Source organism: Beta vulgaris, chromosome 9 (genome assembly GCF_026745355.1).
Source record: "Beta vulgaris subsp. vulgaris cultivar EL10 chromosome 9, EL10.2, whole genome shotgun sequence".
NCBI classification, from domain to species: Eukaryota; Viridiplantae; Streptophyta; class Magnoliopsida; order Caryophyllales; family Amaranthaceae; genus Beta; species Beta vulgaris.
The window spans coordinates 48,431,096-48,453,525 of NC_079210.1; the positions used below are offsets into that span (position 1 = coordinate 48,431,096).

The following is a 22,430-nucleotide window of genomic DNA, read 5'->3' on the forward strand; positions in this document are numbered from 1 at the left end:
TGAATCTTAATTAAAGAAGAAAAACAACCATGGAATGGTGCAATGCATCCCATGTAAAACACGAGTTTTGCAAGACAACTAACCATACTTTACGAGGCACTTTATAATGTCAGATAATATACTAACACTCTCAAATTCTATACAATTTTTTTTTTTCCACGAGAAAATTTACATTAATTAGACAATAATAGTACACACTAAAGATACTACAAAATTTCTAACAAAGGCTTTATCATATTATCATTGAAAAAAGATTCTTAGAGAATTACGTTGGTATAATATAAAAATTAAGGCTTGAAAATTAAATTTTTTGAAGGGATGAAGAAATGCCACCATAGTAGAAGTGTTTTTTTCTGGTTACTTTTAGATGGTTTCCTCTGTCTTTTATATGTGCTTTTCATTAGTTTTACTTTCTGGTTCTAATATAAGAACATAAAGAACAACACCCATACGATTAATTGAATTCCCAGTGAAGGCACATATAAACATGAATATACACAAATACTGACATACAAACTTTCTTTTTGGAGTATAATTATCATCTGTAAGCAAGATTCACCATTCACTGATATATACAAAAGTACTTGCAGTCTTTTAATGATGAGTTCGTGTACATCGGTTTCGAGCAAAAAGACTTGTCAATCTGAATTCAGCATAACCATCTCAGATTCTTTACTCAGGAAAGAACTCGAGTCGGATTCAGTAATAGATGAATAGTCCCTTGTCTCAGAATCTGCAACATCATCATTAGAGGTACGAGTTTCAAGTGGAGCAGCACCTGATTCGAATCTCTGCCGCCTTTCAACTGCAGCCTGAACCTGCTGTTTGAATGCCTCGTCAGTGCTTGCCAACATATAGCGGAGTTTGAAGTTTACTCGATGCTCCAGCAGAACCTTGTGTCTCGGTATGATTCTGTCTTCTAAGGAGTAGCTAAAAAACCTGCATGTAAGTTGAACCACCAACAGAATTAATCTATTTAGGAGGCTCGAGCAAGCGAAACCAACAATTGTGCATTCTGGAACACTGAATTTGTCTTCTCTTCACCGTATAAAATAAAATTTGTAAGTTTCAAGGGCAATCAGGTCTAGTCAAGGCTGATCACATCTAATCATGTGTTATGTGTACACTAGTACACACAAGGTGAAATCAGGTCTAATAACTTTAGTTCATGAAGAGAGCGCTCCCTATAAGCTATATCACTCGGACTTTACGCTTCACCTCAAGTGCCTGTGGCAAATAAATGACAAGCTGGCACTTCAATTTGGGCAAAAATCATGGAAAATTTATATAAAAAATAGCCTAGCGGAGACTTGGACACTTAACCATGTCCGACATGAGTACCCAAGTTAGAGTAACACAGTCTGAAAGTAGAGATCCTCACTGCTTCTCATACATTATCCTTTATTAATTAATGTTCTATAAATGAGTGTAGTATCTTATTGAGCTATTTGAAGTTAGAGTTCACCTTGGAAACTCGATGAGATCCTGTAAAGGACGGACCATTGTTCTTCGCAGGTAGCGATATTTAGGTCGATGAAGTTCGACATTGTAACGGAGGAGCATCGGGAAGTCAGCAATCATCTCACCTAACTGTGGAAGGCTAATCCCAAGGGACAGAAAATATTTCACGTTGCCATCCAACTTATGTGCAATGCTGCACCCTAATAGCTCTGGTGCCAAAGCTACCACCTTCCCTATATCCTTCTGTTTAACTCCAGCTTTTGTTAACAAGAATACAACCTGGAATTTAAGTATACATTAGTCATACATACATAAGCTCAAATCTAGCCATTGATTCCCCTTCCATGTACAACACAGGTAACAAGAGTCGTACTGAAATATGAGAAGCTGATACTAATAATGCAAAATCTGAGTAATAAAATTTAATAGTTTGGAAAATCCTCCATTAAGAAAGTTTACTAAGATGACATAAGTAGAATGGAAAATCCTTTAAAAAACTCAATATAAGCAATTTTGAACTTCAAGTGAAACACCAGATTTTTCAAGTACTACTCTATATCAATATTCTCTCACTGTAGAATTTCAAGGATATAACTCCAAAATAATCCAGGTTCAAAGAACGCATATTTCATTTACAGACACGTTGACACCAAATAGCTGATGGAAGTATAACACGTCACCAAATGCAAGGAGAAAACAAACCACTGGACGAATCTTCTTGTAAAGGCTGTACGTCAGCAGTGGAGGGAACCTGACAAGCATGCGACCAATGGCCTCTTCTTTGATACCTATGTCTTGCAAAAACCGTACCTGTAGAATTATATAGAAGGACACCTTTTGTCAAGGAAGCTAGATTCCAGCAGATGCATTCAAGATTTCAAGTATAGTCATATTTTTCAGCTTAATTACAACAAAGATACAGTAGAAAATAAACAGAATACTAACAAAAGCATAATAACAGAAAGATCAGTTCACACATTGTCTTCAGTCTTGACGTCTAATAATTAAGGGCATGTCATATTTTTACAGATATACCCTTTTTAAAATTGTGTTCTTTGATCAACGCCCCTTCACTTATTTTAAGCAAAAGCATAGAAGTATTTGATAATTTCATCATAATATTACTTAAAATGAACAATTTGACAACTTTACCAGACATCCTAAAATAGCATATGAGACTAATTAATTAAGGAGAGAAGGAGAATTACGGAGGGAGGAAGATAGTACACTACCTTTTGCACAATAGTGGTTTCCAGGTCCACACAAAACACCATTGGTTTGATGACAAGCATTCTTCTCATGCCATCACGGTTGATTCCAAGATAGTAAAGGTACTTGAGAAGGGGTTTCCATCTTTCCTCAATGCCACATGCCATCAACTGAGGCTTAAACGCAAGTAGTCTTCCGACATCTTCATCACCAAGCCCAAAGTCCTTAATATAGTTTACCTAAAAACCACAAGTGTCAATCACTTTCTTGCACAGATTGATTGCAATCCATTGAAGAACAACAGAAGATGACATGATTAATCCTTGAGCACTTATAAAACTGTCATTTGGCTATTAAAAATCAGTCCCATTGTCTAATACGACTAAGATGGCTCTCTCTATCAGTTTTGGTAACAAAACCAACAGAATGAATTACATAGCTGCATACCTTTTGCTTCATCTCTTCTAAAGTAAAATAGCCAAGAACTTTGGGGCAATCATAAACCATCGTGCCAAAATCATGCTCGTTTATTCCCATATCTGTGTAGAAACTGACACGAGTTTGCACTTCTTCCATGCTAAAAGCCAATAATTCGGAGCATCGGCTGATGACATAACCCATCCAATCCCTTCTCACACCTTTAGTCTCTAGGTACATTACTATCTCATCCATTTCTTCTATGCTACGCTTCAAAATGATTTCCCCTACCCTCATGAACACAACTCCTATGTATCTTCCCTTGACATGAATTGACTTCAACCACTCTACATGCTCCTTTATTAATCGGACATCCCCCTTCGCCATGCATATGATTTTACCAATCTGAGGGTGTGACAATGAATTGTGTTTCAGCCACCTACAACATAGCCAAAGAAACATGTGATCCCTCTCATATCAACCTCTTCAAAACAATAACTAAACATGATGCTTTTATCATCTATAATGTGATCATACATTGAGACCTTTGGTATGAGACCTAACTTTTACGGGTGTGTTATATTTCACTTATTTCAGAAAATTAAGTACTCGGCTACAAGTTCAGATTAGTTCCAATAATTCGAATTTCGTTAAACTAAACAGACCCTATTACCCTAAGACTTCAAAAATCAAATCAATGTGGCAACCCAGCTGATCAAAATGCTCCAGCATTTCTTGCAGCCAGACCATTACAACCAGAGCTACCTTCATGTTTTCTCCATAAACATTAAAAAAGCATTACTAACCCATGAAGGGAACTAAAACAACAATCCAATCTACAAACTCGAAACGAAAATAATCTTCTAATCCCTCAATTCACCACCATAATAAAGGGTCAAGATGTTGAAAACTTGCCCAAAAGAAAATGAGTACAACAATAATGAAACAAACATATCACATGATATAACGGGTATAATAAACTTAAAATTAGTCATATTTATACTAAACATGTCAATTTTCAAAACTAACAACAAAAACTTGAAACTACTTTTTCCGATTTCCACCCTTTTGTTTTTTGTTTCTAGATACGATAACAAACAACCCCTAAACTACATATTAACAATCATAAGACTAATACCAAGAATGTCTTGGCCTAATGGTTAAGATTGAGGTACTTTGAACGATAAGTCACAGTCGAATCCCCTCTCTCCTTCTTTGTATTTTTAGTGCCTTCGTGGCTCATATAGATAAAAAAGAACAATCATAAGATAAATAACATGATATCCTACAAGTATAACATCATATACCAAAATCAAAAAAAGAATTTAAAAGTTCAACCCACCTAATCAAAGGAACAACATTAGACTCCTCAATAAAAGTTCTAGCACGAGCATTAAAAGAAAGTCTTGAAAATTCAGGAACTTTCTTCATAGAAGCAGCCTCAATCATCACCAAATCAACAAAATCTCCCAACTTTGAACCCAAATTCTTAGAATAAGTAATTCCAAATTTACCCTTCCTAATCATAAAATCAAGAAATATTTCCAAAGTAACTTTCCTCCTAATTTCAACAGCCCTCATTAACATCTCACCTTCATCATCATCCTCCTTCAAAAGGGTATTCAAGGGAGGGAGAGAAAGGTCATTTCCATGAGGTGGGCGGGTATAAATTGAACCCGGAAATTGTGGGGTCCGTTTTCTGATAAGGGTCATTTCCAAGATTCTTGCTTTTTCTTCTTCTGAGAACAAAACGTCGTCGTTTTTTGGCAGCCATTGTTGTTGTTGTTGTTGGTCGTTTAAGAAGAGGAAGGAAGATGATTTTGAGTTGTGAGTTCGAAGAATTTGTTGGGTAAAATTAGGGTTTAAGTTTGGGGTTTTGGAGGTTTCAGAAGGTGGGTTTTGAGAAGAGGAGGAGAGAGAATTGTAAGTGATGAATGAACTTAAAGGTTGGTGGTTATGGTGGTGTGGAAGGTGGAGGAAATTGGTGGAAGTTGTGGTGTGGCAAAACATTTTTTGGGGGGGAGTTTTAGTTAGATTTTTTTGGGATAAAGTGGCGCCATGGTTGAAAACAGTTGAAGTCATTTAGTTGAGTGTGAGTGTGAGCGTGAGCATTTTTTTATTCATATGAGCCACGAAGATACTACAAAGTATAGAAAGGAAGGAGAAATTGGAATCTGTGACCTATTGTTCACAGCATCTCAATCTTAACCATTAGGTCAATACATTCTTGGTAAGTGTGAGAGTAAGTATGTGACAATGTCTTAGCTGATTTCTTTCTCTAGTTTTACGAATGGCTTTGTCTAGTATCTCTTAAACAAAAAAAAAATATTCCAAATGTTCTATAAACTTTGCTTGTTGAGTAACCATAAAGCTAGTTCCCATTGCTCACAGGACCACAATATATACAAACTAGTTTTTGAGTCTCGTGATGTCTCGAGTTGTGTATACTCTACAAATTAGAGTCTGGGTTTGGTAATTTCTTGAGTTGTTAGATGAGCAATAGTTACAACCTTGTTACTCTGTGGTAGAATAGTTAACTTATGAATTGATGATAATTTCATTTGTTTTGTATGTTTTAAAAATGGGCGTTTGAAATTTTAATTTTTTAGCAGGATTGTGAAATACAACTTATCTTGATAGAAGAACTATTAAAGTATGTTAAATTAGTATTTAGTGGTTTTAACGGGTTAATTTTCATATTCGGGATCTTGAGAGTTCAAGAACATAGTTAATATCAATACAATATGAATAAGATTCAAATACAGTTTCTTATTTATAATGTAATTTTGATATTAAAATCGATGAGATAATAATAATGTTGATATCACTTTCGTTCATTCAAAGATTAGTTTAATTCTAGACCTTGCATTTGAATCTTCATATTTACCAAATCTTGAGCTAAACCATAAATATACTTTTTCTTATGGTAAGGAGAAGAACACCCGTTGGATCTTTCAAACATCACAGTTTCTTGGTCCAGTATTTGTGAGCCAGGCAGTTGATATAAGGGAGAAAGGTAAGAAAATCTCACCCCCAAGCACCCTCACTTGGTAGAATTCAAACCCACTCGTATATGTACTCGACGCGCCCGAGTTTGCCTGAAATACATCCCCTCCCAGCTTCGTACTCCAGTCATCAATTTGCACAAGCATGAAACGCTTTTGTTCAGATTATGGCCACTGGCTAGAGAAGGAGCGACCATAAACACTAAACATAGAAAGATTGAAGCCATTGAACATATAGACATTCACCTCAAGTTATCAATTTAGATCTTATACATATCAATTTCTAAGCATTAATGATTATGATCGATATGTGCAGTAGATCACTAATGCAGATAAAAAAAATCTGGAAAGAAACATCGTCAATCACATCAATGGAAATATAGGCCTAAAATGGTATATTGTTTTACCCTATTGGGGATGAAACAAAGCCTAAAATGGTGCACTGATATGTAAATTGAGTAATTTAGCCACCGCGACCAGTCGACCAATGGCTACCAGTATATCAAAATCTACAAGATTGCAATTTAACATTGTTTACATGAGGAATGACAACAAAACGATCTCTGAAGCTCCATATACAGAGAAATTTATTGACTTTTCATCCAGAAGCCCAAAAATATGACAAACATCATAGCCTCATCAAACCATCAAAGATCAGCGATACAAACTTTCTGATCTTAGATTCTCTGCGATCTCAGTTTCCCATCGATCACCATTCTCCAGCAGCTTTTCTTTGTCATACAGAAGCTCCTGCAAACAATTTGATGCAAGTCAGTTCAGATATAGAGCATCAAATTTGAGGAAAATATAATGAGAAAGGGAACATGTTTCGGTAGTGGACATATCATCACAGGACACAGAATGAGATCGTCTCAACAGATGGTACATACACTATAGAAATTACTACAAAAAAATGAACTAACCTCATGAGTTTCTGTTGCAAATTCAAAGTTTGGTCCTTCAACAATGGCATCAACAGGGCATGCCTCTTGGCAGAAACCACAGTAAATGCATTTCGTCATGTCAATATCATACCTTCAAAGAGAACATCATTTCAGTAAAATTCTTCAACTAAAAGTACATAGAGGGTCTTCAAAATAAGAAAATATGTGTACCTGGTTGTCCTACGGCTTCCATCTTCCCTTGCTTCTGCCTCGATAGTTATAGCTTGAGCAGGGCAGACCTAAAAAAACACAGAAATCTAAGCTCAATCATCACCACCCTACCTATCGAATTAAACCACAGAGCAGAATATATATCAATTAGATCATAATATATAGCTGAGGAGGACAGAACTTATGTGATCCCAGATCGATACTAAAAGGAGAAGGCCAAAACAGCAAAACAGGGAGCGAGAGCCAGCAGATGGAAGGCCAGATCTAGAACATTTCTCATCTAATGCATAGACTTCCGATACTAACTGAACACCAGGAATAATGTAAATGTTCAAGCTAAAATTAGGTCCTACCCTAGCATAGAGAAAGAGAAAAGGATGATTCTTCAGCTCATAGTAAGCTCTCATAGTTCCACCTATATGTCTTAAGGCTCAACTTTGTTCTCCATCAACATTTATAGTAGATTGGATTAAGGAATATAATGGGCAGGTATCATACCAATTGTACCCGAACATACAACTACGCAGGAATTTTGTGCTTTTCATATACTTATATATGACCGTCAAATGACAGATAATGCACTCCCCTGATCCACTTATCTTACATGATAACTTCCAGATACAATTATACAAAAATAAAGATGGACATGATACTATCTTAAATCATACTTTTCCATAAGAAACTAAGATCATTAGAAGAAAGCAAATAAAGATCTCACAGCTTCACAGAGTTTACAGGCAATGCATCGTTCCTCTCCAGTTGGATAACGACGAAGAGCATGTTCTCCACGAAAACGAGGGCTCAAAGGGCCCTTTTCAAAGGGGTAATTGATCTGCAAAATGTAAGTGTATCAAAAATGTAGCCAGCCGAAACAAGCTGTGATGAGCATTCCGAAGGAGAGCAGTATAGTAGATTATAAGATGACACTCACAGTCACTTTCTCATCGAAGAAGTACTTGAGAGTCAAAGATAACCCTCGAACCATCTCCGTGAGAAACAAAGTATTTATGCTTCTCTCAAAAACTGCAACCAACAAATAAAGTATCAGTACGTATAGAGGCATATACTAAAAGAAATATAACCTACACGTAATGATAAATAAACCAAATGACAAAGTACAAAAATTAAACGTCAATGTTGCTGTTTGTTACCTGAACTCCAATCCTTTGATATCTCCCTGGTAAGCTTCTCTCTTTCTTCATCATCTGTAAGTAGCACATACAAAGAAAAATCAGACAGCTACAAGCCTAAAACAGCCTAAAAGCAAAAGGACTACAGATTCTATCATGCCTCCTATCCATGAAATTTAGTTAGGTTCACTTAGCAATCCCACCAAAAGTAGAAGCGTGATTGAATGATAATCTGCCAAAAAATATACAAACGACTGCTTTCAAACAGCTGATATTCAGAATCCTGAATAAGCCAATAGTCAATTTCCCAGGTCAAGGGAATTAAATATGCATCCCCAATCCTAATCAGTTTAATGGCAGAATTGGATCAAGGACCATCAAAGACGAAGAGCTATTGTTTTAAGTAATTGAAAGCAAAACTAATTATTTTAATTTGATGATGTCCCGGAAGATATTGTTTTGCTTGCTTCGAAAGATTTATAACGTAATCCTCCTCATAATAGGCGTGATATATTGTGAATTATTGCACTGCCTATCCAATATTTCAATTTCACAAAGGGAGAGATATATTGTGCCCCCTCTTCTCCTTCAGGGGAAAAAAAAAACGAAATCCTACACATGAAACCATAAGCAATAAGTCCACCATTTGAAATATTATGTCACCTGATTACATGCCAATTGCCAAGTGAAACCAGATAGTTTAATGATCCTTAATTCTATTCCACATTCTACCCCACAAGGAACCAATTGTTTATTTTCAAGACTACTACAGAAGACATCCATTTATCAGAGAAGAAAGGGGAAAACAAATGTTTTAGAGGTACTCTAACACACCTTTATCAGTGGAAAATGAATGTTTGGTGGCGAATGATCTTGTTTCCAGCTGGTTGAAGCCTTGGAATGCTTGCCCAGTCAAAGCCTACATAAGCAAAAAGATAGAAGGTAAAAATACACTTGCATAGAAGAACAAAAACATCACAAGTCCAAAAAAACATTTAGGCAATCTTAAAATGACAGCAGTGCTACTCCCTCCTAGTAATCATTGTAAAGCTGTCTCACACCCTCATAATTAAAAATATGATACAATTTTACTAGAATGACCGTTCATAATAATTTCATCATTCTCACACACCCCAAAAGCCCCAATTTAATCTTAGTAAGAGGATATGAAAAGGGTGATCACAAACTATTAGGTGCTTTTTAAGAAAGTGAACTTTTTTCCAGACATTTTTAAATAGTATATACGACCATAAAAACTAGATGGAAGAAGTATAATACAATCAATAGACACGTATTTAGTAGACACAAGGAAGAGCTAGTTGTGAACTTGTAATTGTACATTTTTTCACAAAACTAAAAGAGTCAATATTATGACATAAGCATATATTTAGCAAAAACGCCAGTTGCTACTTATTCATTATTATGCATCAGAACTGAGTAGGTGTCTTCGGGTTACAATAAACTCCACTGTCCTACCATATCCCATGATTCATATATACTATTTGTATGGCATGGCTTAGTAAATATAGCTAGTTAAGAAAAGAAAAAAAAAACAGCCAAGTCATATTACTAACGGAGATCATTCTTGATCATGTTCAATTGGACCTCACACCTCTAGTAGGAAGATCTAAGAATACACATTAAATGCAAATGAATTCAGAAGAATAAACAGAACTCAAGGTCACCAATTTCATAAAATGATGCACAGGATGAACAGACAACAATTAGTTTACTTCATCTCGAAAACCACAACTGTTATATGCCAACGTTCTCTTCCTAAATCTTGCAAATGGAAATCATAATCCTCGAGTCATGATCTCTAAACCATATCATCAAAACCGCAGCTTCTACAGCTCCTTCGAAAGTTATTTTCTCCTAACTTGACATCGATTGGCGATTAAGAGCTAGTAGAATTTCGGCAAAATAATCCCATCCAAAGTACGCACCGGAAACCATCACCCATTCATCCACTATCAACTAAAAACACAAATTGTCGAAATAAAAACGCACCTTCCATTCTTCCTCCATCACTCAATACACAACTGCATAACGTTTTCTTATTTCTAGGTTTTTTTCCCACTATATGTTCAACCATCGATGCCCTAAATCAGATGATGCAATCCCAACCAAACACAAAATCACACACACAAAACAATAAAACATAAAATTATCAATAAATTAAGTGCTAAAATTAAATGCTAAATTACATAAACAACTTCCCAATGAAAACGAAATGCGAAACGAACCAATGTAGAACCTTATAAATCGTGCAGTAATTTAGCAGTTTCAGAGAGAAATTGTTACAAAAATTGAAAATCTAGGGTTTAAAGAGTGAGGAGAAGCCTTACGAGCTGACGAGAACGAATAGCGAGAAGAGATTTCCGAGCTAAGATCGCCGCCATTGATGGAAAAAGGTGCGAGAAAGCTTAACGATCGATTGACGATGATTCGAATGTTTTCTCTCTCTTCGTGTGTGGGTGGTGGTTTTGAAGGTGGTTAAAGAAGCGAACGGTGAAAGGAGGAACAACACAACAAAACAACCGACCCTCGGTGACCAAGGAAAAATGAAGAAATGAAAACGCTGTGTTTTTGGTAGAATATACGGATTTATTGATTACCAACTTGTCTAAACTGAACTTATTAGACCGTCTTATTTATCTACGATTAGGGATGGCATTGAGGCGGAGTAAGTAGGAGACTCGCCCCATTCTCAATAAGTGAAGCGGTGATGGGTCTAGGTTTGGCGGGGATGGGGATAAAAATCATACCTACAATAGGTGGTGGAACGGGTGTGGATTTTATGTTATACACACCTCATCCCCGTCGGCCCAACCTCATCCTCGCCCGTCCCGCATATATATTATTAGAACTCTATTTAAATACTTATATTATTAATAATTTTATCTTGCAAAATATAAATATATATAAATGTATGAAGCGGGTGCGGGTACATAATGGGTGTGAAACGGGTGTGAGTATTCATGCGGGTGGTGGGCGCGTGGATTGGTTTATATATGTGTGTGCTATGTTTTTGCATGGCCTCCAATAGAGGTGGCAAATATGTCATGCGGGTCAAGAACGGTGCAATCCTTGTGTGTCAAGGCATATTCGAGCCCTTGTATTATGAGTTGCGCTCTTTTTCGTTTCACTCATGTTTGGCTTGTCTCGATGCCATGAGTTTTCAGATAGAAGTTGTGTTTGATTCTAGTAAACAATTGGACAAATTGAATCGGGTAAAGTCGGTCTTGAAAGTGTTGTATTACTTCGTAGACAACCCATTTCGGGTATAGCAAAGTCGAGCTGTTTTCTTAAAAAATGTACTCAATGTCTTAAAAGGGCACAAACATTTAGACACATGCATAAGCAGACATAGTAGGAGTTCTTTTAAAGCTTCATGGGGATGGGGGTATCAAGGGGGGTCGGGTTGGTAAGGTTTGGACCATGGTTCTCGGGTGCACTCAATTTGGGTAGGTTGAGTTTTGTGTATCTTTTTTTTGCAGGTCATGTTCAGAACTAGTTAAATTCAGATCAATTTATTTTACTTGTATTTTATTTGTTATTTTCGGGGGGAAAGAAACGGGTTTCCAACCGTATATTAGGGGCAAGTAAACAAGCACGCAATTGTTTTGCCAGCTTTAGTCTCCGATACAATTTTTGACTACTAATATTTATGGGTAATTACTACTCCCTCTATTTTCTTTTGTTGTTCCTCTGTTTATCATAATAATCCCACTTTACTACCCTATATGCTCATCGTGATATGTGATCGATCGAAGAAGTTGGTGACCGATAGAAAACCCACGACCCACCCAATAACCCCAACCACACTGACGACCACCTACACAAATGACCACCATGACCCACCCAACAACATGACCACCACCCCAACCACAACTATCACAAACCACTATCCCTGATCTCTCCATTCTACCCCACCACAAACCAACCACACATATTTGCCTCCATGTCTCCCTCTTCCGTTCAGACAACAACAAGAAACAATCACAACAACACGACGCCAACAGCACTAACGAAAAGTGGAGATAGAGAAACCAACACCAATTCTATCACATCCTTCAACCTCGCCTCCCTTCTTTCGCTTCAGTCCCACGATCACATTGATTAGGCAAAGGGAAGAAATGATGCGTGTTGTGGCGGTGAATTAGATCGTAAATGATGGTGAGTTGGGTTTGAGTTGTTCTCTACCCTATTCAATCGGTTATTGGTCACAAAGATCAAAATAAAACGGTTAGGGTAAAAAGATGGGATTATTATGGAATAAGCGTTCAAGCCTTAACTCTACTAATGAACGAAATGTAGGAATATTCATGTCCATTTTTCCTATAATATATCGAGAATCCCTAAATACACAATTTTTCCAAGCTTTGTTTTCAATCTCAATTCTTTTTTTTCATAAAAAGGAAAGAAAACTACAAATAATGTATGGCCAATATTCTTTGACATAAAACAGTTGAACTAAACTGAATAATGATACGTGAAAGTAAAAATATTATCCGGAGCTAAACTGAACTGAAAATAAGTTGAAAGAACTTACCCATAGTACCTTGTTTCTAGAGGACATCTAGCGTTTAGCCCTCAAAAACCCCAGTTGTCACATCTGCCTCAATTTAGGGTTTAAGCTTCCCTTCCTCATCAATTCAAACGGAAAAAACCAACAAAAAAAAAAAAAAATGGCAACATTGGTAACAAGATCAGCCATGGCTTCAGGAGCACGATTTTTGGCAGTTCGATCAAGACCCACTTTATCTGTAACTGTAACTTCGAAGCATATATCTTCCCCATTTTCATCTTCTTCAAACAAAACCATTTTCTCTGCTACTAGGTAATATAATTTCCCAACTAACTCAAGTTATTTTGTTCATTTACATTATGTTAGTTTTAATCCAATTGTAATAATGTCGAGCATTTTTGTTTATTGTTTATGTTTGGATTGGTAGATTAGCTTCAATGTTGGGAATGGTTGAATCACAGAAGCCGCTTCATAGTGCAATTGCTTCTGCTCGTCTTACATCGATTCTTGCTCTTGATTCAAGTTGTTGGAGCTGCCTCTCTCTAGGTGATTTTTAATTCTATTTGAGGAATTTCAGCGATTTCGATTTCTATGTTGAGTGTGTTATTGAATATTATGATTGAACTCGATTTCGTTGATTTTGCGGGGGGTTGTGGGTTGATCGTAGTTCGTAGATAAAGGAAATGTTAGGGTTTCATTTGGTAGGCACTAATAAATGATAATAATTAATTTGTAGTATAATGCTGTAAGAAGATTGTCATGTTAATGTCTATGGTAATGGAACTTACTCTTAAAACATTTGTTTTTCTACGTAGAATTCCGTTTCCATTCGATACCACCTTCTGGAGTGGTAATGGAACATAATGACATTTTATGAAGGAAAGAGATGTTTGAGGTGAAGTAGCATTACCATGGCTATTGACATAGGTCTCTCTTTACAAATTTTTAGTAAAATGCATTACCATTAGCACCCCTTATTACCGATACTAAATGGATCACTTGTTATGTGGTAAGAAATGGTTCAGGGATATATGCAATGTGATTTCTAGTCGATGGAACCTACTGTAATCAATGGTTTTCACGGTTTTCTTGTCTCCTACTGAAAAGAGGGTGCTTAATGTAGCTTAATGAACTTGATAAAATTGTTGACGAGGGAAAGACTGATTGCTGCTGCAATTATTTTCCTGGTCTTACATGCCTCATGAACCAACCTGTTCACTTTTATCTGGTGGGGGAGAGGGGGCTGGAAGGAGTTTAGGTGATAGATTGGTAGCATATAAGTTGGATTATCATGGATAGGTGCAATCATCCAATTGCAATAATGACAGTAGTGATCGTTGTTGTCTCCAATCTGTGAAGTGGAGCGTGAGGAGTCAGGAACAAAGAAGTACTTGAATGAAGTGTGGAACTAGACAGAGCTAATGTGCCTATTAGCCTATTATACGTATCATTTATCTGTTCAAGCTAAGTGATCAGCATAAAGTAATTACAAGCAATCTAGTTAGAAAAAAAAGGCTTTGAGATTTTGGTTTGTTGCTTAGCAGCTTGTCAAAACTATAGAGATTATGAAGATCTATTTTGGCTACCCGAGGAGGAGGAGAGTTCTGATTACTTACATGAAAGAGGTATTATTCCATGACCAATTAGTAATGGATGGAGTAGCTCCTCAAGGCTATAAATAGGTAAGTATCCTCAGCTTCCCGAGTGCGGGACAACTCAAACATGCACAATGAAGGGTTTAATCTAGCTAGTTCTCTCTTGGTAGTTAAGGAGGTGAGCTGCAACATAGCCGCTAGGACCATGCTGTGATTACAATAACAATCAATCTCTAATGTTTGGTCCCCTCATAAAAAAAAAGGATTATTTGTTGTATGCTAGGAAGATTGATTATCACAACACAAATACCAAGTCCGAAAGAGTTACACCTAATTCTTCCAAATAACCTTTTTAGCCATGTAATTCTTTGAGATACTGTTCCATGCAAAATTTATACTATGTAGAAGACTTCGATGTAGAGGTTTGTTGCTTGGGCTTCCAACTTCTAGGTAATTTAAAAAGTTGGATCGCGGACCCCTTTGGAACTTTTAGAGTTGGGACAAGCTCCAACATGCTTGTACTACAAAATCATTGGTGGATAAGCTTAATCTCTTCTCCTGCTGTACCACTACAAATCTCGGCTGATCATGTAAAGCCTGGATGTCTGGTTCTTTTGGATTTTGCATATATTGATTGGGACTTTTCAAGAGCAATGTTGGCTAAGAAGTTCAGTTATTAAGGTATCGTGCTGATGTGGATAGGATCTGAGAGTGAAGAATAAGCATCTGATTTAAGCAAGAGGATGGGTAGCAGGGATTTGAACTGATTTAACATCACACAGACCAATTTCATGAAGTACCTCGCTATTGAACTTATCCTGCAATAGATTAGAAACATCTTTGTTATTCTGCCATGCATCTGATCTCTAGCCAAAGACAATTTTCGAATTTTCCAAATGATGAACTGCGGCAAATGTAGCATCTTTAGAGACCAAAACCAGTTTTCATGATGTCATTCTATCTAACTTGGACTCGGGTTTCCATGTTGGACATGTGCATGTATCTAATATGCTACTTTATGAAAAAATTCCTTGATTTTGGCCCAAAATAAAGTGTTGCAGTGTCCATACTCGTGTCAAAGTGTCGAGTATTAGCCACAAGTACTTGAGGTAAAATGAAGAGTCCGAGTAACATAGATATCAACTATGTAGATCGCTGTAGTGGTGATTGACGTCTATGTTGCTCGGATTCTTCATTTCACCTCAAGTACCCATGGCTAATACTCCGACACGAGTATGGACATGGGTGGGATACTTGGACACGAGTATGGACATGGGTGGGATACTTAGACACTTCATTATGGGCTAAAAATTTGAAAAAGTTCCAAAAAGTAGCCGAGTCGGCTACTTGCACACGTACCCATGTCGGACATGGGTACCCGAGTTCGAGCAACATTATTTGGAGTAGTGTTCATTTCTAGAGTAGACAAACCTTGTGACGGCAAGAGCTCAGTTAACTTTGGCAAATCATTGCTGGGAGGCTTGCTATTAGCCATAAATGGACTCGAAATGTATAGAAACCTCATTACCAGAGTAAAGCATACCGGATGGAATCTTCCTGTAAACATCTTCACATAAATTGCAATGTAAAAAGAAATTATTATTTGATGAGTGTCCAACTTGTTGTGTCTGTCAAAAAAAATGAATGTTCTGACTTCTGAGTGTACCTTTATAACTACTGGGAAAAGGTATCCTGAAAGTCATGCTGACCTTCTGAGTGAACCTTTTTTTTTTTTTTTTTGCAAACAACCTTGGCTTTAATCTTACCAAGGAATCATCAGCCTCAACTTTACTTTGTCTACTCTTCTGCTATGGCTCTTTTTCCTTCATAAGTTGTCCATATATTGCTAACAGCCTAGGACTCTAATTTGCTGTCCACAGAAGCAATCCTATTGGTGTCCTGATAGGCTTCTTTATAGATAGTTGGTTTTTACTTAGTACCAGAAAGGAGAAACATGAGCTTGATGTGTGGGAGGTAATTGGTCAAACTGGCCAAGACTTCAGTGACAATTATTCGAGGGCTAAGGCAGCTGCCTAAATTACTCATAATACTGAAAATATGTGGGCGAGCTTAGGTTCTTTTAGTGGTCCTTTTTTAAGGAATATAAGTTGCTTCTTGAGATCATTAGTTTATTACTTATGTGAACCCAGCTTTACGTTTTACTGAAAAGAGGATATGGACAACTTTACGTTGTCCTCAATATGGGACAACTCGCATATGCACAACAAGGGGTTTAACCCAGCTAGTTGTCTCTTGATAGTCAAGGATGTGACTCATGTGAGCTGCAACATAGCCTCTAGGACCATGTTGTGAGTACAATAACAATTAATCTCCACTGTTTGATTTCCTCAGAGAAGAGGATTATTTGTTGTATGCTAGGAAGATTGATTATCACAACGCAAGAGATTAGATCTGAAAGACTTATGCCCAAATCTTCCAATAATCTAATTTAGCTATGTAATTCTTTGGGATACTTGTTCCATGCTCAAAATTTGTACTATGTAGAAGACTTTGATGTAGAGCCTTGTTGCTTAGATGTCCAACTTATAGGTAATTTACAAAGTTGGAGTGCAGACCCTTTTGGAACTTATGGAGTTGGGACTTTGGGAGAAGCTCCAACATGCTTGTACTACAAAATTACTTGTGTTAAGCTTAATCTCTTATTCTCTTGTCCATCTGTACCACTAGCAAATCTCAGCAGATTATGTAAAGCCTGAAGGTCCGGTTCTTTTGGATTTTGCATAAATTGACTGGGACTTTTAAGAGCAAAAGAGAGATTTGGTCTTGTGTTCATTAAGAACTTAAGAAGTTCAGTTCTTCAGATACCATGCTGTTGTGGCTAGGATTTGAAAGTGAAGAATAAGCATCTAATGGTCATGTAAACATTGCAAACTACATCGAGAAGACCAATTTCATAAAGTAACTTGCTAGTGAATTTATCCTGCAATAAATAAATAACATTTGCGTTATTCTACCCTGCATTCGATCCCTAGCCAAAAAAATTTGCGAATTTTTCAAATGATGTGCTTCTGCGGATGTATTATCTTTATGGGATCAGAACTAGTTGTCATGATGTTAATCTATCTTGCTTGGACAGTTGGACTCAGGTTCCCATGTTGGACATGTGCATGAGTTTAAGTGTGCGACTCTGCTATTTTTACTAAAATTCTATGTGATTTTGGCCCAAAATTGACGTGTTTTAGTGTCTATATCCATGCCGGAGTGTCGAGGATCAGCCACAGGTATTTGAGATAAAATGAAGAGTTTGAGTAACATAGATGTAAACTATGTAGATTGCTATATTGTTAATTGGAGTATTGGTCATTTCTAGAGTAGAAAAACCTTGTGATGGCAAGAGTTCAATTAACTTGGCAAATCATTGCTGGGAGGCTTGCTTTAATCCATAAATGGACTTGAGAAGTATGGAAACCTCATTACCAGGATAAAGCATACCGTATGGAAGCTCCCTGTAAACATCTTCATGCGAATTGCAAAGTAAAAAGAAAATATTAATTGATGGATGTCCAACTTGCTGTGTCTGCCAAAAAATGGTTCTGATTGTAGCTTGAGGAAAAGGTATCCTGAACATTAAGCTGATCTTTTGAGTGAGCCTTTTCTTTTTGCAAACAACCTTACTTTGAAACTTGCCAAGGAACCAATGGCCTGAACTTTCCTTTGTATACCCTCTTGCAATGGCTCTTTTCCCTTCATAAGTTCTAATATATTCCATGTATTGCTAACACCCCAGGCCTCTAATTTGTTGTCCACAGAACTGACTAAAGCAATCCGATTAGGGTCCTGATAGGCATCTTTATAGATAGTTGGTTTTTGCTTAGTACAGAAAGGAGAAACATGAGCTTGATATGTGGAAGATAATTGTTCAAACTGGACAAGCTTGCAGTAACAATATTTGACGGCCAAGGCAGCAGCCTAAATTACTCATAATGCTGGAAATATGTAGGTGGGTTTAGGATTTTCTTGGGGGATCTTATTTAAGGGATATGACTTGCTTTTTGAGATCATTAGTTTAATAGTTGTGTGAACCCAATTGTACGTTTTACTGAAAAGAAATGGTAACCAAAAAATTATGGCGCTGACAATCGTGATTTCTGGCTAGGAAAAAGTGTGTTATGCTTTAGATGGAATTAAAAAGATTAACCATTATATCCAACATATATGAATTAAATAACTATTATGTTCTTTTGTCCTTCAGTGCACTGACTTGGTTTATCTCTTTGCTGCTATAGGATTTACTTTGCCTTTGTGACGAGCCATACGACATCTTTTTGGGACAATTACATTATTAGGTTTTCTTGAATCCTTTCTTGTAATAAAATTGAGTGTAGTGTTAATTTGGGGATTCCGTGTTTGTGACATTTTGGATTTGCTTTTTGAGCTAACAAGCTCTTATTTTAAGTTATCTTGAGCACTGTATGATGTTAGACTGCTATTTTATAAAAATAAGTTTTTCTGAAGAAAATGAAGTCACATTACATGATGAACAAGACATATTCAGGGTTTGGCCCATATATATTACAATGCTGGTTGCTTGACTTCTTAGGTTTCAAGAAGTGCATGGTTCACTTTGTTGAATCTGCGTCCCGCTGTGTTGGTATGCCATGGTCCTTGTGAAAAATTCATATGATATAAGCATTTTTACCATGTGTTTGTGCTGATTAAGCTGTTGTAAAGATACCCCGTAGGTATGGTGGCCTTAAACTTATTGGCTTTACTTTTAGAGACCTGAAAGTATCTTATCTAGATCATGTGGGAGCTCACTTGGGGGTCCATATATTCCCAATAGAAAAGAACATGTCTGCCCTACTAGGTTTTTATGGATCTGATAGATCTTTTTTTTTTTTTTGACATGCCTTCTTTCGTTGTTTAGTATTTCTCTTATTCCGTTGCTGTGTGTTCAAATCTTGACGGTCACTGAGAGGATGGTCTCAGACGGTCCACTGATTTTCTGCTTTTTTTTTTTGCCATATCTAGACTTTGCAGTACCTCGGTGACCAGAATCAGGATGATGTAGTTTGTCTACCTTGCCGATGGACTGATCTCTTTTCTGAATCTTCGCTTAGCCTCTCGCCTTTATAGCTAATTACTTGGCTTCTTAATTTCATGGCTGTTGTCCCATACTTGTTGATGTAAGTCATCAAAACTGGCAGAAGTCTGAACAGTGCATACTGCATACTCCTAGAATTTCTTTCTTCGTCTTTCGAAGGAGAATTAGAGCTGTATTATTTCTTTCAGAATAGGCATGCCGACTTCGTCTTGCCGACGTCTCTGTTTAGAGTATTTCTTTTATCAACAACATACCCCATTTTAAGAACTCAACAAGTATATGCAAAATCATAGTGCAGAATTTAGAGTGAGAAAACCGACATGTAATTGTCTTTTCTTATTAGCTGTATCAGTATTTACTGAGTTTCTTTGTGGTTAGCTTATTTATTTAGGAGTTCTGTTAACGAGTCATTGCAGTAGGATCTGATTTACACTTGTGTATATAGTTCTTTGAGCCTTAGATGTTTAGCCATAAGATCAATTTATGAAACTAGAATATCAATGGTCCTACGAAAGTAGGGGAGGTGGTGGCTTGGAGATCTTTTTACTACTTCCTCTGTTTCGTTTTATATGCAATAAATGAATATTTTATTTCTCATAAATACTACCCATTTGTTGCATTTAAAATGAAATGGAGGAAGTATATGATTTGTAGAGATATAGACAAATACAATTAGAAAAATGAACACAAAAACAGATGGTTCGTTTGGTAGGCAGTATTAGTTGACGGTAATAGCTAAGAGTTGGTGTGTGAATTTGCAAGGAAAGTTGCATACCAAAGTGACAAAGTTCCTGGTGATGAACATGAAAAAAAGATGAAATTCATTTTTTATTCACTATTTGTAATGGACGGACTTTCCAATGGGTTAATAGTATACTCTTGAAAAATTTACTCTAAAATAGTAATGAGTGATAATAATTATGTACGAAACAAAAATACATAAATTATTTCTGATCATAGGTGATTTTTAATTAGAGGAAGAGGTGGTATCTCAGTGGAGTACCATCCTGAATTTCATAGCACTGTCCAGGGTTCCAATCCTCATTCCAATAATATGTTGGGCATTTTATTCTGGATCGTTTAGTCTTGTACTCAGCCTCTGAGCTGATGTATCTTGCAGGTTAGTAGCCTAGCAAGGGTGGGTTTTCGGACCAATTATCTTTCTTAATAAAAATAAATAAGTGATTTCTATTAATACTGGCATGAAACTTCCATTACAACTTATGCGCAAATTTATTTATTACCGTCTACTAAACGAGCGGCTCACACGTAAAGAATGAGTCACTTGGACCCTCTCTATAAGGCCCTACCTACTCTTACGACGGCTCATGCATAATGTGGCATTGTGCGCAACAGAGGTAAAGAACTAAAGATTGAGAACAGAGGGACAAAATGCAACAAGAACATTTTGTTTCACTGTACCATGTTCTCGTGAGGTTTATAAGCAGTTACCTATACTTTTCAAACAATATTGTTGAAACTTCAAATCACACTATTTGTGTGGATGTTGTGAAACACTTTGATGGAAAATTCTAATTTCTTCTTTCGGTAAAGTGGCCACTTTCAACCACGATAAAGATACAGATATTGTGGGAAATTTTGTGAAGTTATAACCACCAATTTCGCTTTCAAACGAAATTAATTGTGGTTGGGAAGATTTTGCACGTAATCTTACTTTAGTCAAATGATATTATTGCCTCTTTTGTTTTATTTTTCTTGGTTGAGATAAATGGATAAGATGTACTCGTGTAGATGTTCTAATTGTCAGATTTAATTAGCTAAAAGAGATTAGTGTGTTGTTTGTTTCTTATTAAGAAGCTTTAAATGTCATTTTCAAAGAGGTTAACATCTTGACATTTATAGAATTGATTAAGTCTAAAAGATTGGATTGAGATTTGGATCTAAATATTATCTCTATCAAATTTGCCGACATTTTATTTGAGATAGGACTTTCTTTCGGAGATTGATTGAGTGATCCTAAGGGTTATCAACTTTCTTATTATTGAATTTTTATTAGTTAGGAATACATTAAAATATTATTTTTATATCTCTTCTCTTCACATTTATTATATACATATTAATATTTTATTTTTAATGTGTCTAGGAGGGTTGGCAATCCTAAAAATTACTCAAACATTTTTCCTTTCTTAAGGTTTTATATGATGTAATTAAATATAATGTTGAATGCCACGAGTACGACCACTAAAAAAAAATGTTACACGAGAAGATTATTGAATTACAATTTAGAGCATTGGCTCAAATTGTTTTCATAGATTCAATGAAATCGGCAAAAATACCAAACGATGTATAGATGCATTTAGGTTGAGTCATAATTTTCATAACAGTTTATACGTAATATTAGCTGTCATATAACATTTTAGTAAATTAGAAGCTGTATATACCTTTTCTATTTACTTTTTAAGGGGTGCGGATCACCTTCACCATCCAAAAAAATTATTATTACATTAAATTTTCACGCAATTTTTAGTCGGAAAAAAAGTAGAGAGAAAAAAGTATGTGGTTGTAGATATAGGATCCAATTTTAAATATTATATTAGAGATAAAACACTTGCTATAATAGATACATAAAATATTATTTGAATTTTTTTTCAAAAGTAAAATATATGAAAAAAGTACTCCCTCCGGCCTATAATATAGTGTTTGTTTCTTTTTTTATATAGTTTTCAATATAAAAAATAAGATTACTCATTAATAAAAAATATAAAAAGTTGATATTATGAAATTACACATTAAGACGAATCTAATAAGAGTCCACATAAATATATATTTCATATATGCAAATGAGAATGTGTGGTCAAAGATTTTAAAGTTTGACTTCAATAGAGATAAACAAACACTATATTATGGAACGGAGGGAGTAGTACTCTGTACTCCTATTATA

At 36.1% G+C, this 22,430-nt stretch overlaps 3 protein-coding genes across 4 annotated transcripts; 1 reads left to right on the plus strand and 2 right to left on the minus strand.

Moving 5' to 3' along the window:
- Nucleotides 1-505: 505 nt before the first annotated feature.
- Nucleotides 506-5,162, minus strand: LOC104904356 (transcription termination factor MTERF2, chloroplastic). The gene is given in 7 exon segments (XM_010692582.4): nt 506-939; nt 1,466-1,740; nt 2,164-2,271; nt 2,694-2,909; nt 3,118-3,526; nt 4,430-5,124; nt 5,127-5,162. Coding segments are annotated over 7 exon segments (2,025 nt in total). The 5' UTR covers nt 5,148-5,162; the 3' UTR covers nt 506-638.
- A 1,274-nt stretch (nt 5,163-6,436) lies between these two features.
- LOC104904357 (NADH dehydrogenase [ubiquinone] iron-sulfur protein 8, mitochondrial) lies at nt 6,437-10,915 on the minus strand. The gene is made up of 8 exons (XM_010692583.4): nt 10,686-10,915; nt 9,172-9,256; nt 8,359-8,412; nt 8,139-8,230; nt 7,926-8,039; nt 7,208-7,275; nt 7,016-7,127; nt 6,437-6,842 (listed from the first exon to the last, which is right to left on the minus strand). Exons 1-8 carry the CDS (start codon nt 10,737-10,739, stop codon nt 6,747-6,749), a joined length of 675 nt encoding a protein of 224 aa, XP_010690885.1. The 5' UTR covers nt 10,740-10,915; the 3' UTR covers nt 6,437-6,746.
- Nucleotides 10,916-12,902: 1,987 nt separating this feature from the next.
- Nucleotides 12,903-19,931, plus strand: LOC104904358 (uncharacterized). 2 transcript variants are annotated; one of them, XM_010692585.4, is made up of 3 exons: nt 12,903-13,180; nt 13,296-13,414; nt 19,456-19,931. In XM_010692585.4, exons 1-3 carry the CDS (start codon nt 13,029-13,031, stop codon nt 19,473-19,475), a joined length of 291 nt encoding a protein of 96 aa, XP_010690887.1. In that variant the 5' UTR covers nt 12,903-13,028; the 3' UTR covers nt 19,476-19,931. The 2 variants fall into 2 exon arrangements, with proteins under 2 accessions (XP_010690887.1, XP_010690886.1); XM_010692584.4 differs by lacking the exon at nt 19,456-19,931 and adding an exon at nt 18,711-19,016 and having other exon boundaries at nt 12,907-13,180.
- Nucleotides 19,932-22,430: the final 2,499 nt, after the last annotated feature.